Below are 17496 nucleotides of genomic sequence, written 5' to 3'. Positions count from 1 at the left end.
ATCGGCGCCGCGGTGCGCGGAAGGTCTTTGCGCTGAGGTGTTTCCGGTTTCAAGATGGTGGCCTAAGCCTTTTAGTGAAACAACTTCTACCGCTCTCCATTCCCCTAGGTGTTTTTTTCTGAACCTGGATGTGACGCATTAAAGGATCCGACGGAAATAGAATTGAAGGCATTCTAAAATGGCTAACCGTACAGTGAAGGATGCGCACAGTATCCACGGCACCAACCCTCAATATCTGGTGGAGAAGATCATTCGAACGCGAATCTATGAGTCCAAGTACTGGAAAGAGGAGTGCTTCGGACTTACGGGTGAGCGAAAGCACGCAGAGCCCCTCTCGGCAGCCTTGTGGCCAATTTCTCCTGACCGAGCGCCGGTGGGACTAGCGACTGGCCTCTGGGGGTGGGGTTTTGAGCGGAGTATGTCGATCATTCAGAAAAATTTGCATACTAAGTGCCTCGTCTTGTGTCGACTATTGGGAACACAGATGAATCTGATAAGGTCATGTTCTGAAGGGTGTCTCAGTTGGGTTCTGTGAGTTATCCCATATTTAATGATAGCTGGCTGGGTTGCAACAGTGTTAAGCTCAGGGGTCCGAATATAACACTTTGACACAATCTATTGAAGGTCTTTAAGGACCTGACGTTAATATGCCTGAAACCAAATTCATGATCTTACTATCCTTAGATCTGGGCCAGTTCCAGTATTTATAAATGTCAGTGCTTCAGAGAAGTCTTCCAGGTAATCTTCCGATTTGAATTCTGGCTTTAAATCCATGTCCTGTGGCAATCTGTGAACCTTGAGCAAGTCACTTTACCTTTCTTAGCCCTCATTTTCCTTATCTGGAAATAAGAACATTGCTAGAACTTTCTTCATGACTTGTTAAAAAAGGTCAAGTGAGATAATATGAAAAGTTTAGCAGGGTACCTATTTTATTATCCATTCTCAATGTATATTAGCTGCTGTCGTTACTGTTACTAATACACATTCGTTCTCCTAATATTACACTGTTGATGTGTATTTAGGAGAACCAAAGCTTGAACTAACTCTCCACTTTCAACTAGGAAGAGCTTAGCCCTAATATGTCACTCTATTCTTTTTGTTTTTTAGCTGAACTTGTAGTCGATAAAGCCATGGAGTTAAGGTTTGTGGGTGGCGTCTATGGTGGCAACATAAAACCAACACCCTTTCTGTGTTTAACCTTGAAGATGCTTCAGATTCAACCCGAGAAGGATATCATTGTAGAGTTTATCAAAAATGAAGATTTCAAGTGAGTGCAATGTTCACTAGCTAATATAAGAGGTTTAATTTTGGCGGTTCAGCATTGGGCTTTGGTTAAGAGTGGTGTACACAATGTATCTCATTTCTACAGAGTTCCACTCCAGATTTTTGCTTTTGAGTCCTTGAGTTTGTATTTTGTTTGTTTGTTTTTTGTTTTGGAAACAGAGTCTGTCTGTGTTGCCCAGGCTGGAGTGCAGTGGTGCAGTCTCCAGTCACTGCAACCTCCATTTCCTGGGTTCAAGTGATTCTCCTGCCCCAGTCTCCCGAGTAGCTGGGATTACAGGCATGTGCCACCACGCCTGGCTAGATTTTGTATTTTTAGTAGAGATGGGGTTTCACCATGTTGGCCAGGCTGGTCTTGAACTCCAGACCTCAGGTGATCCCCTCCCCTCTGGGCCTCCCAGAGCACCAGGAACACAGGCATGAGCCACCACACCCGGCCAAGTTTGTATTTTATCTGTTCTGATTGTATTAATCTTCTACTTTACTTTCTCAGTTTTGGTGGTAGTTTTTCCCCAAAAAAGGATTTCACAAATTCACTAAATATATATTAAGCAAAAGTGAGTGCCTGATATGTTGGTAGGCACTGGACGCTCAGGGGTGAAAATCAAACAACAAAAGGTAGTGGTTAAGAGGTGTTAGATCTGGGTTCACATCCAGATTCTGTTGCCCATTAACTTGACATTGGAGGGGTTACTTAATTTTCTAAACTTTGCTTATCTGTAAAATGGTGACTATAATGTAAGAGTGAAAGAAGGTAATGCATGCGGATCTCTGAACACAGCATTTGCTGCACGGTAAACACCTAGAAAATGTCAGCTTCTCATTACTGTATTACCCATTCTCAAGGAAATCACAGACAAGTATAGGAGACAGACACAATAGCTTCTTATGTGCCATGCTCTAAGGGCTTTGCGTATACTAATTCATTTCACTTTCACAACAACCTTCTAAACTTTTAATCCCTATTCTACAGGAGAGGAAACTGAGGCACAGAGATTAAGTAATTTTGCCCAAGTTCAAACAGCTAGTAAGTGGCAAATCTGGCTTCAGAGTTCATGTTCTTTGGTACAGTATTCTGCTTCTCATACAAAGAAACTGTGAGTTTCAAATGCCTCGTAGTTACCCAAGAGGAAATTTAAATAGTTGGATACAGGAAAAAGGGAAGAGGGACGATTTTTTTTTTTTTTTTTTTGAGACGGAGTCTCGCTCTGTTGCCCAGGCTGGAGTGCAGTGGCCGGATCTCAGCTCACTGCAAGCTCCGCCTCCCGGGTTCGGGCCATTCTCCTGTCTCAGCCTCCTGAGTAGCTGGGACTACAGGCGCCCGCCACATCGCCCGGCTAGTTTTTTGTATTTTTTAGTAGAGACGGGGTTTCACCGTGTCAGCCAGGATGGTCTCGATCTCCTGACCTCGTGATCCGCCCGTCTCGGCCTCCCAAAGTGCTGGGATTACAGGCTTGAGCCACCGCGCCCGGCCATGGGACGACTCTTATAAAGCATTAACAGCTAGAAAATACCCAACTTTTGTTAGGCACTTACTGTGTGCTCTATGTTGTACTTAGGACTTTAAATGCATTTCTTGTTTATATACCAAGCCATAAATTAAGTAGCATTATCTCCATTTTACAAGAATTGAGAAAACACAGATTTGACCAGTAGTGTCACAGAATTAGTAAATCATGGAGTCAGAATTTGAACCCAGATGACTTACTTTTTTCCAAAACCAGCAGTCATGTTTATGTGTACTTGTTCTTGTATTGTTATTAAATATATCTTCTACTTTCTGTTTTAAAATTCAGTATCTGGCCAGGCGTGGCTCACACCTGTAATCCCAGCACTTTGGGAGGCCAAGGCAGGTGGATCACTTGAGGTCAGGAGTTTGAGACTAGCCTGGCCAACATGGCAAAACCCATGCCTACTAAAGATACCAAAATTAGGCTGGGTGCGGTGACACACACCTGTAATCCCACCTACTCGGGAGGCTGAGGGAGGAGAATCGCTTGAACCCAGGAGGTGGAGGTTGTAGTGAGTTGAGATTGTGCCACTGCACTCCAGCCTGGGCAACAGAGCAATACTCTTGTCTTGAGAAATAAATAAATAAATATACAAAAATTAGCTGGGCATGGTGGTGGGTGCCTGTAATCCTCGCTATTAGGAGGCTGAAGCAGGAGAATTGCTTGATCCCGGGAGGCAGAGGTTGCAGTGAGCCGAGATCATGCCACTGCACTGCAGCCTGGGCAACAAAGCAAGACTCTGCCTTAAAAAATAAGTAAATAAAATAAAATTCGGTATTTCGTTTGATTCTTAGAGTAATCCTGTGAGGTAAATAGGTTTTATACTGGTTTTACTGATGATATATTTGAAAGTTGATCAATATGTATGATGTTCCCACAGCCATAAATGGTAGCATGGGAACTTGAACCCAGGTCTCCATATTTTAGCTGTCTTTCTTCAGCTTCATTCTACCTCCACAATTGCAGCTTTCTTACCTGCCAAAGAGAAGAACATATTTATCTACTACTGTCATGAGAAAAGCTAGTTGTAAAACTTAGGAACTTCTAGGATGGCCTGTTGTTTCACTGTTATCTCTCTATCAGGTATGTTCGCATGCTGGGGGCACTTTACATGAGGCTGACAGGCACTGCAATTGATTGCTACAAGTACTTGGAGCCTTTGTACAATGACTATCGAAAAATCAAGAGCCAGAACCGAAATGGGGGTGAGTATGGTGCTAAGTCTCCTGATTGTCATTTTTAAGCCAATTTTTATTTCACCAGTACTTCTACCTCTGCATTGTCATAGACAGTGTGAATGCTCCTTTTCATCTACATTGTTACTGTCTTTATGCAAGTTTTCCCTTGTCCCTCATGGGAGTTTTCAGTCTGACTACTAGCTTCGTGTTGGCCTTACCTAGCCTGCCTCTGTCTGCCTCCCTTTCCAAGTGCATCTTATGTTAATCCCTGCCTTGCATCATATGCCCCCTTTATATGTTCTCCGTCACAAAAGATCTAGCTGCAGAATGGCTTCCCCATAAAACCTTCCCTAGCCCTCTCAGACAAAGTTAGTTTTCCGTATTTTACGTCTTCACAGTTCTTTCTACTGGCCTCTCCTCTAGCACTGTACTTCACACTGCAGCATATAGACTTAAGTGTACTCATTTTTATACAGGAATCCCACTGAAAAATAAGTATATCCGAGAGAGGCAGCTCCATACCGTCTACAAAGAGATTACTTAATGTGTTAAGGAGGGATTCTAGGTACTGCAGTCAAAGCCTTTTCTCACTTGGTGTCATAACAGAAGATAGGAACATTTACCTTTCACCCCTACCTGTATCATTAAACAGTAGAAGGTTAAGAATTTGGGGCCAAGCACGGTGTCTCACACCTCTAATCCCAGCACTTTCGGAGGCCAAGGCGGGCAGATCACTTGAGGTCAGGAGTTTGAGACTAGCCTCGCCAATATGGTGAAATCCTGTCTCTACTAAAACTACAAAAATTAGCAGGGTGTGGTGGTGCACACCTGTCATCCCAGCCACTCAGGAGGCTGAGGCAGGAGAAGCGCTTGAACCAGGAGGCGGAGGTTGCAGTGAGCCAAGATCGCGCCACTGTATTCCAGCCTGGGCGACAGAGCAAGACTCCATCTTAAAAAAAAAAGAATTTAGTATTATACTTTAAACTTATTCATTCATTGAATACGTACATATTAAGTGCCATTGACATGTCACATACTGTGCTATGTGGTGTAAATGCCATGGTGAACAAGATGGACATGGTCATGGCCATGATGGAGTTATTTATTTATTATTTTATTATGTAAAACTAAGAATTTCTCAACCTGTTGACATTTTGCGTCATATAATTTTTGTGTGAAGATTGGCTTGTGCATCGTAGAATGAGTAGCAGTATCTCTAGCCTCTAACCACTAGATGTAAGTAACATCTCCTTCTAAGTAGGAGGATGGGCATGTGCCCAAAATTGCCTATGGTCGAGAACCCCAGAAGTAAGGTAATGTTTACCATGGAAGTTCTCAAAAGCTATATATATATACACACACACACACACACATATTTTATATATATAATTTATATATATGAATAATTTCTTTTTTTTTTTTGAGACGGAATCTTGCTCTGTTGCCCAGGCTGGAGTGCAGTGGTATGGTCTTAGTTCACTGCAACCTCTGCCTCCCAGGTTCAAATTATTATCCTGCCTCAGCCTCTTGAGTAGCTGGGATTATAGGTGCCCACCACCATGCCCAGCTAATTTTTGTATTTTTAGTAGAGATGGGGTTTCGCCATGTTGGCCAGGCCTGTCTTGAACTCCTGACCTCAAATGATCCGCCTGCCTTGGCCTCCCCAAAGTGCTGGGATTACAGGCGTGAGCCACCACTCCTGGCCAGTTCTCAAAAGCTATGACTCCATGTGCCATATAAGATACATGTTCTAAATTTAGAAACATTGCAGGTTCAGATGAGAAATTATATTTGAATTATATGAGCTCCTCAAGATCACCCCTACATAATTCAGGACTGTTTGTGCTTGCTTTTGTGTTTGTGTCCTCCTAATTGGGACATCTTCATTCATCCCTTAATCTCTTCTAAAGAGGCCTAGTATATAGATGTCCTGATATGAGGTCTTAACACTTCTTTTACTTTTTGGCATCTAAATCTGTTATTTCCAAGTTGTTTGAGCTAATGACTTTTTCTTGCAGAGTTTGAATTGATGCATGTTGATGAGTTTATTGATGAACTATTGCACAGTGAGAGAGTCTGTGATATCATTCTGCCCCGGCTGCAGGTAAGAAATAAAAGTCTCTTACCACAGTCACCCTTCTCTTTCTAGACAGGCAGACAGACAAACACATACACACACCTTAAACACTGAAGCCTGTGGATCTTATGGGTCCTCTTAATAAACAGTCTTCCTGTCTGGGAGAAAGATAGTGGATTGGGAGTGAGAGGAAAATAGATAAAATATTTGAAGGGTAGGGCTTTAAAAGTGAATAGTTTAAAACAAGGAAACTTTGTTTTTCCCCATCCTTTTGTAGTTCACGTGCATGTGTGAGTTGTGCCTCCCTCAAACCTTTTTACAACGTCAGCACATTACTCGTCTATCATGAAAAAAATTTATTCAGGATGTTATATCAAGGGTATTGTAGCTAGAGTGGGTAGGGATTTTTTAACTTCATGAACAGTTTTTTTCAAACTAGTCTTCATGTAAAAAGCCAGGACATAAAACAGATAAAGATAGGGCCAGGAGTGGGAGACTGAACCCTTAATTCCTTAAACTTGGCTTTACCATCCTGCTTCCCTTTCCTAGTGATAAACGATTATCCATGAGACATCTTTTCAGGAAATGAGTGTGATACATCTCTCCTGTTCTATATTGGCACTGTAGGGCATGTAGTGGAAAGAATGAGATTGTAAATTTGAAAACCTACTTTGAGGGCCCAATTCTCATAGCAATGTCTTGCTCTGTTGCCCAGGCTGGTCTTAAACCCCTGGGCTCAAGGGATCTTCCCACCTCAGTCTCCCAAGGAGCTGGGACCACAGGGACATGCCACTACATTTAGCCATTTGGCATTTTTAAAATCAGCTTTGCCTCTCTGATCTTTAGCCACTCAAATAAACTTTGGTAAGCCATATCCCAGATTAAAATGGAGCCAGTTCAAAATGCATGAATCTCAACAGCTCCCGAGATCCTGGGTCTGCTGGAGATTTGGTGCTACTCTAGGGCTAGGCCTCTTCTGGTGGAACTATCAGCCATGAACTTATTAGCCCTTGGATTTTCTCTGTGTACGAAGCCCTTACTTTTGGTTCTAGGCTATACCTATACTGATTGATACTCCCATGACTTTAGAGTGTAAGATACAGGGAATACAGCCAATAGAAAATGAAGATGTTCTCTTCAGGTTTGTATTTATGTTTATAGGAGAACTTTAGTTTATAGATTCCAGGTCTATTAAACTTCTTATGAAAAGCTTGAACTGTCTTTGAAATGAAATTGTCTCAGCTGTTGCTCCTTGGAATCCTGAAGCCCAGTGTTGAGGTTTCAAGAAATAGGGGAAATGACAACAACCCCTAACTCTCATTATGTTCTCTGTAGAAACGCTATGTATTAGAGGAAGCTGAGCAACTGGAGCCTCGAGTTAGCGCTCTGGAAGAGGACATGGATGATGTGGAGTCCAGTGAAGAGGAAGAAGAGGAGGATGAGAAGGTCAGGCACCTGAGACTTTCAGGGTTGTAGGGGAGGGAGTAATAGAAAATGGGAATTTTTTTTGTTTTTGTACTTTAATTTTTAATTCTGTTGGCCAGGCGTGGTCGCTCACGCCTATAATCCTAGCACTTTGGGAGGCCAAGGCGGGTGGATCACCAGAGGTCAGGAGTTCAAGACCAGCCTGGCCAACATGGTGGTGAAACCTCATCTCTACTAAAAATACAGAAATTAGCTGGTGTGGTGGCAGGTGCCTGTAATCCCAGCTACCCAGGAGGCTGAGAAGCGGGGGTTGCAGTGAGCCAAGATCGCACCACTGCGCTCCAGCCTGGGCAAAAGTGAGACTCCATCTCAAAAAAAAATTTTTTTTAACTGTAATCAAGAACAATATTCCCTTATTAAAAGCACCTCAGCTCTGCCATATACTAGTGGTATAATCTTACGCAAATTACTTAAATTTAGTTTTCTCCTATGTAAAGTGAGGTTAATGATACGTTTTTCCCCACGTCTGTTGAAAGTATTAAATAAGATTATAAACTTAAAGCCCTTAGCAGAGTATTGGCACATTATAATTGCCTAATAAATGGTGGCAGCTGTTAAATACTTGGAAAGAAATAAAACTTTTCATAATTGCACCTATCCTAAGGAATAAGCCTTGTTTAGGAGGGGGAAAATGTCAACCGCATAGGCATGTTCTTTCAATACTAGTTACAGTGCTGAAAAGTTGAAAACAACCAAGCCTGCCCAGTTGTTTCAGGAAGCAGTCAAACTTTTTTTTTTTTGGAGATAGGGTCTTGCTCTGTTGCCCAGGCTGAAGTGCAGTGGCACAATCTTGGCTCACTGCATCCTCGGCCTCCCAGGCTCAAGCAGTCCTCCCACCTCAGCCTCCCAAGTAGCTGGAACTACAGACGCGTGACAGCACACCTGGCTAATTTGTGTATTTGTTTTGTAGAGATGGGATTTCACCATGTTGCCCAGGCTGCAGATAAACTAAACACACACACATACACACACACCGGTCTGTTTCTGTTCCCTCTCTCTTCTGTGAGTTATTCTGACTGTCTTACATAGCCCATAATAGGTTTTGTTAGTTAATAGGGTAAGTGCCTCCTTCTTTTTTTTTTTTTTTTTTTTGAGACGGAGTCTTGCTCTGTTGCCCAGGCTGGACTGCAGTGGCCGGATCTCAGCTCACTGCAAGCTCCGCCTCCCGGGTTTACGCCATTCTCCTGCCTCAGCCTCCCGAGCAGCTGGGACTACAGGCGCCCGCCACCTCGCCCGGCTAGATTTTTTATTTTTTAGTAGAGACGGGGTTTCACCATGTTAGCCAGGATGGTCTCGATCTCCTGATCTCGTGATCCGCCCGTCTCGGCCTCCCAAAGTGCTGGGATTACAGGCTTGAGCCACCGCGCCCGGCCGTGCCTCCTTCTTTGTAGTCAGGTTACTGTGCTTTAAAGTCACTTGGAGATGGACTTTGGGACAAGATGGGGTGTGAAGTATAATTAGTGTTCCTAGATGGCTCTTTATAAGCCTGTGCTTTTTAGTGACCCAGTCATCTTGTTTCCAGTTGGAAAGAGTGCCATCACCTGATCACCGCCGGAGAAGCTACCGAGACTTGGACAAGCCCCGTCGCTCTCCCACACTGCGCTACAGGAGGAGTAGAAGCCGGTCTCCCAGAAGGTAAACCCTAGTCATTGGCTTTTTCCCAGGAGATTTTGAGCACTGTAGCCTAGAAGTTTGGATTTTAGAGAAGGAAAAATGCCAGCCTATGGAGAATGTTTGCCCAGTATATTCTGTTGCTGCAAAACAGACACCTGTAAAACCTCATTGGCAGAAAACAATAACCATTTGTTTCGTTCACAAGTCTGCAGTCAGTGATTTAAGCAGAGCTTGGATAGGCAGTTTTTTAAGTACCTGTTCTGTTGTCTGCTGTCTACTGGCTGGTATGGAATTGCCTTAGCTTGGATGACAGGGGAAATTTCTCTTCTCTGTGTCATCCTCCAGCAGGCTAAGTTGGGCATTCTCATGGTAGTGGCAGAACTCAAGAGCAAACAAACCCAGTCATGCAAATGTTTTTCCAGTATCTGCTTTTATCATATTTGCAAATATCCCATTAGCCAAAGCAAGTCACGTGGCCAGTCCTAAAGTTAGAATGGGAGGGTGTTAGAGTTACATGACAAAAGACATGGATACAGAGAAGGGTGAAGGATAAGACTGGGGGTGTTTTTGCAATCTACAATATCCAGTGCACCAACCTAGGCTTTCTTCTTCCTCTCTTTATTATAGGCGGAGTCGATCTCCCAAAAGGAGAAGGTAGGCCTTCAGTTGTTTGTGATGAAGGATAGAGCTTTGGGGAGGGAGTGGTGGTATTGGAGTTGTATGTATATTGCTAACCAGATCTGGCAGTCTAACCAGTCTTTTCTATAGCCCCTCCCCCCGCCGAGAAAGGCATCGGAGCAAGAGTCCAAGACGTCACCGCAGCAGGTCCCGAGATCGGCGGCACAGATCCCGTTCCAAGTCCCCAGGTAGAGCATGTGGGCCTTTTGCCACAGGTTGTCTTAACAAAGAAATGTAAAAGGAGCAGTTAAGCCTCCTGCAGTACAGGAGTGCCTGACTGTACTGCGTAACAGAAAAGGAAATGGACATAGAACTTGAAAATTAAGGTTCACAGCTTGACTGCACTTATAAGCTTTGCTGATAAGGTTGGCTTCAGTTTTTTCATCTGAAATTATAAGATCTAATATAATAGTGAAAACCCAATATGATGTTTGTGAAATTAGCCATAAAGCCCTTGAATGTATATGTGTTTGAACTGGTTTCATTACTCCTTTCTTTGCTCCCTCCTCCTCCACTAATTCAGAGTTGCTTCCACTAAGAGGACAGTGTCCCCTGCATAGGCCAAAAAAATATTAAGCCAATGGCAGGTATTAGGGGAGGTGAGAGTGACAGTTAATAAGGGTAGGATCTCATACAATGGCCTTTTCTTCCCCAGGTCATCACCGTAGTCACAGACACAGGAGCCACTCAAAGTCTCCCGAAAGGTAATGAATTGACCTCTATTTTAACTTTATTCAGAAAGTCCCAATTACAACTAATTGGACCTGAAATTTTCTGGTTTTGTTGGGGGATGTTAGGAATTCTCCTTCGTTACAAAATTGGTCTAGTGCTTTGAGAATTACTGGGGTTAGATAACTTTTTCTTTTTTCTTTTTCTTTTTTGTGAAAACTGAGTTTCGTGCTTGTCTCCCAGGCTGGAGTGCATTGGCGTGAACTTGGCTCACTGCAGTCTCTGCCTCCTGGGTTCAAGCGAGATACCTGTTTTGTTTTGCTTTACAGGATTGCACCTTTGGATAATGGATGAGCTTTGGGCTCAGTCCCAAGTTTTAAAACTTGAGTGGCCTGGGACAAGTCACTTTCATTTGATTTCATTAGAAACCCCCATACTGTTGGGTGCACCCCTTTTTTTGTTTTTTTTTGAGATGGAGTCTTGCTCTGTCGCCCAGGCTGAGTGCAGTGGCGCAATCTTGGCTCACTGCAAGCTCCACCTCCTGGGTTCACGCCATTCTCCTGCCTCAGCCTCCCGAGTAGCTGGGACTACAGGTGCCCGCCACCATGCCTGGCTAATTTTTTATATTTTAAGTAGAGATAGGGTTTCACTATTTTAGCCAGGATGGCCTCAGTCTGACCTTGTGATCCACCCATCTCGGTCTCCCAAAGTGCCGGGATTACAGGCGTAAGCCACTGTGCCTGGCCTGTTGGGTGCACTCTTAACCTCTGAGAGGTCATTTCCTCAGTGCCAAAATTTGGATAGTAATGCCTGACTCAAGTGTTGCTCTGAACCAAAAAACTACCAAGCAGTTTAATGCATATCGAGTGTTAGCTCCATCCCCATCAGTGTTAGCATACCAAGGTCTTTCTGAGGAGTCCTTTTTTTTTTTTTTGAGACGGAGTCTCACTCTGTCATTGAGGCTGGAGTGCACTGGTGTGATCTGCAGCCTCCGCCTCCCGGGTTCAAGCAATTCTCCTGCCCCAGCCTCCCGAGTAGCTGGGATTACAGGCGCCTGCCACTATGCTTGGCTAATTTTTGTATTTTTAGTAGAGACAGGGTTTCACCGTGTTGGCCAGGCTGGTCTCGAATTCCTGACCTCAGGTGATCTGCACACCTTGGCCTCCCAAAGCGCTGGGATTACAGGCATGAGCCACTGTGCCCAGCTGCCCAGCTTCTTAATATAATTATTTATATGTGTTGCCATTTCAGGTCTAAGAAGAGCCACAAGAAGAGCCGGAGAGGGAATGAGTAATGGACTGTTTGGTTTTAGTCCACATGGCCTCCTGTGGATATGAGGATATCTGTCTATGTGAAAGGATTAAGATCTCCCCCAGGCAGCTATAAAAATATTTTAGTTTTTTTCTTATCAAGTTAATGAAGGAGGTGCTAAGTTTTGTATCTCTTTTTAATCATAATCAACATCAGTTTTTGACCCAACTAACCTTGACTGTATTCAAACTTATGAGTAGAAAGGATCTGAAGGTTGGGGATATGAATGACAAGGAAAGGATGTGGCCACCTGATGACCCTTTCCCTTTTTATTAAACCGGACACACCTGTTTCCCATTTCTCTGTAGTTCAGTTTTTGGTTTGTTGTGGTTGGAACTGCTTTGAGAATCCTGGGATTTGTGCTGCTGCTATTATTTAAAAATCAAAGGAGTAAAACATAGTATCTCCTAACTTTTTCCCAGCAGCAGCAAGTAGTAGTAAACACGAAACCTGGTTAGCAGTTTTGAAAGAACAGAATGCATTCAAATGTAAGGCTTCCTCTGGATCATTAAAGCCAGTTTCATCCAACAGTTCAACAGAGAGCGGCACTTAATACCCTTTATACAGCCCATTTTTTCTTAGTTTCATTTGTTCTTGCCCACAAGCTTGAAATCCAGGTTAAGGTATCCAGCCTTTATCATATAAGCATTGACATTATCCAGGCCTAGTTAGTAGCAGTAGGGTAACAGGATTGAAAAAGATTTGATGGAGAGGAAAGTATCTAATATTAGTCATGGTTTTGACCTAAATTGCTAGACAATAGTGCCATTCAAAGTCAGAAAATACCGCAGGAGGAGACAGCTTTTAGAAGGGCAGAGAATTAGGGGATTGTGGTAGTAATGAAAATGATGCATTCAGTTGAACAAGTTTGAGCTTTGGTATAGCTAAAAACAAAAGCCCATAAAGTTGGAGATGGGGACCAGAGTTTAACATAGCGATCTAGGCCAGAATTGACAATGTTTAAGTAATTGTGGAATCTGTCAATAAGACTTCTAGAGTGTTTATATGTATCAGAAATGCACACAACAGAACCACAGGCAACACCAACACTGGTGACAGGAAGAAGTAGAAGTCACCTATTGAAAACTGGAATGGCCCATTCAGAAAGACAGGAGAATTAGGAGAGGTGAAAGCAGCCAAGGGTCAAGAATGCATAAGCAAAGGAAGGACTAAAAAGCCTCCATGGACATTGATAATCAAGAGATTATTAAGATCTTTGCTAGAAGCGTTCCTTTACCTGTACTTAACTACCTTAAAGAGAGAAAAGTCAATGACGTCCTGCAACTATAGTCCCAGTAGGAACTGTGAAGACCAGCTGCCCTGCAGGATCCAGTTTTTCTTGGGAGGTTGTATCTGGTCATAAGGTAAACATTCTATACATTCTATTGCCTGCTCCTGAACTGAAAGACTTCTGCAGCAGTATTAAAGCATTTTTTAATCTCATTTGAGCTTTCATATTCTTCAGTGATTCCTTTCATAATACCTGAGTTAATAAAAGTGGTCTTAAAGAGTTCTTACGGTTTCTGATACAACTACATAGGACTACCTTTTAGGATTAAATATAAGCATCTCTATGTAAATGTGTTACAATGTCCTAGCAGTTATTTCTTTATGAAAGTGATCTAGGTAGAAAGAAATGTCTTCTAGCTAAATGACCCATGGACCAACCAAGCTGTCATCCAGTACACTCTTAAAACTTTATCTTAAAATACGTTTTAAGTAAAAATAAACCCACACACAAAAAAAGCCCAACAAATTTTAGTAACAGAAAAAAACCTCCCTAAACAAACATTAAATAAAACATACTTGTTTAGACATACGGTAAAATGTGGACCAAAACGGAGGTATCACAGCCAACCAACAGCAGGAAAGGGAACATCCCTATTCTTTAATTAGAAGAAGGAGGTAAGAGGAAGGCATGCTGAATGTCTGTAGATACCGTTTTGATAAAATTACACAGGAGATGGAGCTTAAGGACAAACCTTGCTGTAAGGCTCTTTCTGTCATCTATGTACTTGCCTATGGATGAAGCATTTTAAACTTTTTGACTACAGCATACATTTTAAAAACGTATTTTACATCTTACCTCTGTACACACATATCTAGATTCTGTACTGAGACAAATTTCAGGAAAGAATATTTACTATGCAAAGTGAATTCTGGTATTTCCTACTTGATAACAGTTTTTAATATTGGATGCAAACCACTTAATCGATTTCACTTCCAATAATTTGAAATACACTGCCTTAAAAGCTTTGCCCTAGGGCACAATCGCCTTTTAATACTAAGAAATTAAGGGAGATGTGTTCCAAGGGGCAAAAGAAATAATGGATTTTTGGCCGGGCGCGGCAGCTCACGCCTATAATCTCAGCACTTTGGGAGGCCGAGGAGGGCAGATCACCTGAGGTCGGGAGTTTGAGACCAGCCTGGCCAATGTGGAGAAACCCTGTCTCTACTAAAAAATACAAAAATTAGCCAGGCATGGTGGCACATGCCTGTAATCCCAGCTTACTCAGGAGGCTGAGGCAGGAGAATCGCTTGAACCCAGGAGGTGGAGGTTGCGGTGAGCTGAGATCGTGCCATTGCACTTCAGCCTGGGCAAAAAGAGCGAAACTCCATCTTGGAAAAAAAAAGAAAGAATAGGTTTGGTGAGAGGGTTCCAATATAACAACCCAACTTAAAGCTCATTCGTCTAACCTCTTCCTGTTATTCTTCAGTAGACTGAAGAGAATGATTAGAAAAGAATTATTGCCGGGCGCGGTGGCTCAAGCCTGTAATCCCAGCACTTTGGGAGGCTGAGACGGGCGGATCACGAGGTCAGGAGATCGAGACTATCCTGGCTAACATGGTGAAACCCTGTCTCTACTAAAAAAAAATACAAAAAACTAGCCGGGCGAGGTGGCGGGCGCCTGTAGTCCCAGCTACTCGGGAGGCTGAGGCAGGAGAATGGCGTGAACCCGGGAGGCGGAGCTTGCAGTGAGCTGAGATCCGGCCACTGCACTCCAGCCTGGGCAACAGAGCGAGACTCCGTCTCAAAAAAAAAAAAAAAAAGAAGAATCACACATTGCCTACTCCCTCAGAAAGGTTAATGTGACAAATTCACACATTCAAAAAAGATAGCAGACGAACTTTTAAACAAGCACAGAGGTTCAAAAGAGATGGAAAATAAGATAGGTGGAGTTTCAAGGCCTTACTAGAAACCACAAAACATAAAACAGCACAGAGAAAATAGGGTGGAGGAAATAAAAAATGGAAAAGAGAAATAATAGAATAGAATATTCTGATGGTTTAAAAAGAATCGGCTGGGCGCAATGGCTCACGCCTGTAATCCCAGCACTTTGGGAGGCCGAGGCGGGCGGATCACGAGGTCAGATTGAGACCATCCTGGCTAACATGGTGAAACCCCGCCTCTATTAAAAATACCAAAAAACTAGCCGGGCGTGGTGGCGGGCGCCTGTAGTCCCAGCTACTCGGCAGGCTGAGGCAGGAGAATGGCGTGAACCTGGGAGGTGGAGCTTGCAGTGAGCCGAGATCACACCTCTGCACTCCAGCCTAGACAACAGAGCGAGACTCCATCTCTCAAAAAGAATTAAATGGGGTCAGGATAGTCTGAGATCCTGTAACAAGAAGGCAACAAAGCAAAAGGCTCCAAAGATTTGAGAAAAAGCGTGCCAGAAATTTTATACTTTACAAAGGCTATAGATGTCCTCAAGTTTGTAAAAACTTAAAAGTACAAATCATGAGCCTTTGAGAAAAAAACTATCCAATAATGAAATTCAACTAAAGAAGAAATCAATCAAATTAAGGACTTAGGAACAAAGAATCAGTAAAAGGAGTGTTAGTAAACACTTCCGAAACTTTAAAAATAATGGGCAATGATTATAAAGTCAAAATTAAATATTACAAATACTGTCTATATAGAAATAAGTAGAGTGCTGGTTTCATCTTTCATAGCAGGAATCACATACAGTCTTTAATTAAAACATACATGAAGCTAGAAAAAAAAATAGCCTCTTTATTGTTTTCCGTAATTGTCCTTAATTTTAGGAGGAATCTTACAAGACTAGATTCTCTTGTGGGAAAAGTGTTTTTAAATTGAGAATTTTTTCAGTTTCACACTTGTTTTCCTTTTGTTAATTTGCTGTATTTATTAAATATAGCATATGAGCCCACTTTTGTAAAACTATTCGTATATATGTGCCTATGTGACTAAGAGAGATGGTTGGAATGAATGAAGTTGACCAGATAGTACTTCTGTCTGGCTGATGAACTTTTGAGTGATTTTTAAACTTTGTACTTTTATATAAGGCGTATTTTCTTTTTACAATAAACATGTTAATTTCTACAAGGAAGAAATGAGTTGCTGGGAGTTGAAAGCTTTTATATAAGCATACCAACACATTTTACATATTGTTTGCTGGAACTACAAACTGATAACCACTTTTATGAAGGGCAATTTGGCAATATGTAGCAATGTAGCAGGAACCTTAGAACTTGTGATCCTTTTACTCAGTGATCCCACTTACGGAATTCACCCTGATAGAATAATTACATGTACACACAAATAGCTTTATCCCATAATCATTTTACACATTATATATATATATATATATAAAATATATGTTTATATGAGAATAACTGGAAACAGCAAAAATGTCCATCTGTATGGAATATAAACAAATATATTACACAGTACATCATATTTGTATTTTTAATAATCCCAATGTCAAGGGAAAATACTAATCCCCATGTTATTAAACAGAATATTTCAAAACAATTTGGTCTTAAATGTGTGTGTTCTCCCTGTATAAGATTGATAATTTTCTACTTAATGGCTCTACAATGAATCTGAACTCATAATCTACTTTGCAAACTTAAAATCTGAGCTTTTACTGTATCAATTTTAAACTACATTCTGTTTTTCGACAGAACAGTTTTGCCAATTATTGAACACTGGCAGTTACTGAAGGAGGGGCAAATGAGATGCTGAAAACTAGTATCTATAACACTATCATATAAGTAAAACCTAGGCTATTGGTTACTAGGTTGCCAGTTAATAGCTTTTGCCAAGTGGTATTATACTGCCTTCCTTAAGGAAGAAAGGCTGAAGGGTATTATAATACTGCCTTCCTTAAGGAAGAAAGGCATTCTGTTATTGGAAGTTGTTTTATTTTTAATGACTATTTCAAATACAATCCTCCCCTTGGTATCTGGTGGGGGATTGGTTCCAGGACCTCCCACAGATATACCAAAATCCAAGGATGCTCAACTCCCTGATATAAAATAGTGTAGTCTTTGCATATAACCTATGCATATCCTCCTTTATACTTTAAATCATTTCTAGATTACATATAATGCCTCATACAATGTAAATTCTGTGGGAAAAGGTGTTATACTGTATTGTTTAGAAAATAATAACAAACTGTGCAAGTTCAGTACAGACACAATTTTTTTAAATATCTGCAATCCGTGGTTGGTTGAATCCACAGATGCAAAATCCATGGATATGGAGAGCCTAGTATATGTACAAAAGTAAAGAGAATAATAAACACCACTGTATACATCATTACCTGTTCTCCAAGATGTGGAAGGACATGAAGTACCGAATGTTAATTTAAATCTTGAATGCTCCAAGTCATTTTAACATAAATGTATAGCTGGGTCAGGTATCTTGTTAAAAATGATTTAAGTC

The 17496-nt window shown here is 41.8% G+C and overlaps 1 protein-coding gene and 1 pseudogene across 2 annotated transcripts; both read left to right on the top strand.

Annotated features, from left to right (window-relative positions):
- Positions 1-35: 35 nt before the first annotated feature.
- On the top strand, positions 36-13247 carry LOC105495056 (pre-mRNA processing factor 38A). 2 transcript variants are annotated; one of them, XM_011764208.3, is made up of 10 exons: positions 36-308; positions 1108-1267; positions 3876-3997; positions 5989-6074; positions 7383-7493; positions 9055-9167; positions 9774-9800; positions 9915-10012; positions 10480-10528; positions 11745-13247. In XM_011764208.3, exons 1-10 carry the CDS (start codon positions 179-181, stop codon positions 11785-11787), a joined length of 939 nt encoding a protein of 312 aa, XP_011762510.1. In that variant the 5' UTR covers positions 36-178; the 3' UTR covers positions 11788-13247. The 2 variants fall into 2 exon arrangements, with proteins under 2 accessions (XP_011762510.1, XP_070949072.1); XM_071092971.1 differs by lacking the exon at positions 36-308 and adding an exon at positions 599-738.
- Positions 6313-6393, top strand: LOC112429072 (small nucleolar RNA U13; annotated as a pseudogene).
- Positions 13248-17496: the final 4249 nt, after the last annotated feature.

The sequence above is a fragment of the Macaca nemestrina genome, chromosome 1, assembly GCF_043159975.1.
Source record: "Macaca nemestrina isolate mMacNem1 chromosome 1, mMacNem.hap1, whole genome shotgun sequence".
NCBI lineage: Eukaryota > Metazoa > Chordata > Mammalia > Primates > Cercopithecidae > Macaca > Macaca nemestrina.
This window is presented reverse-complemented; position numbering and strand designations above follow the sequence as displayed.

What these genes read in the sequence shown, in the direction of transcription:
- LOC105495056 (XM_011764208.3), top strand. Translation starts at nt 179, where the DNA reads ATGGCTAACCGTACAGTGAAGGATGCGCACAGTATCCACGGCACCAAC. An exon ending in AAGAAGAGGAGGATGAGAAG is followed by an intron (nt 7,494 to 9,054) that starts GTCAGGCACCTG and finishes TCTTGTTTCCAG; the next exon opens with TTGGAAAGAGTGCCATCACC. An exon ending in CGATCTCCCAAAAGGAGAAG is followed by an intron (nt 9,801 to 9,914) that starts GTAGGCCTTCAG and finishes TCTTTTCTATAG; the next exon opens with CCCCTCCCCCCGCCGAGAAA.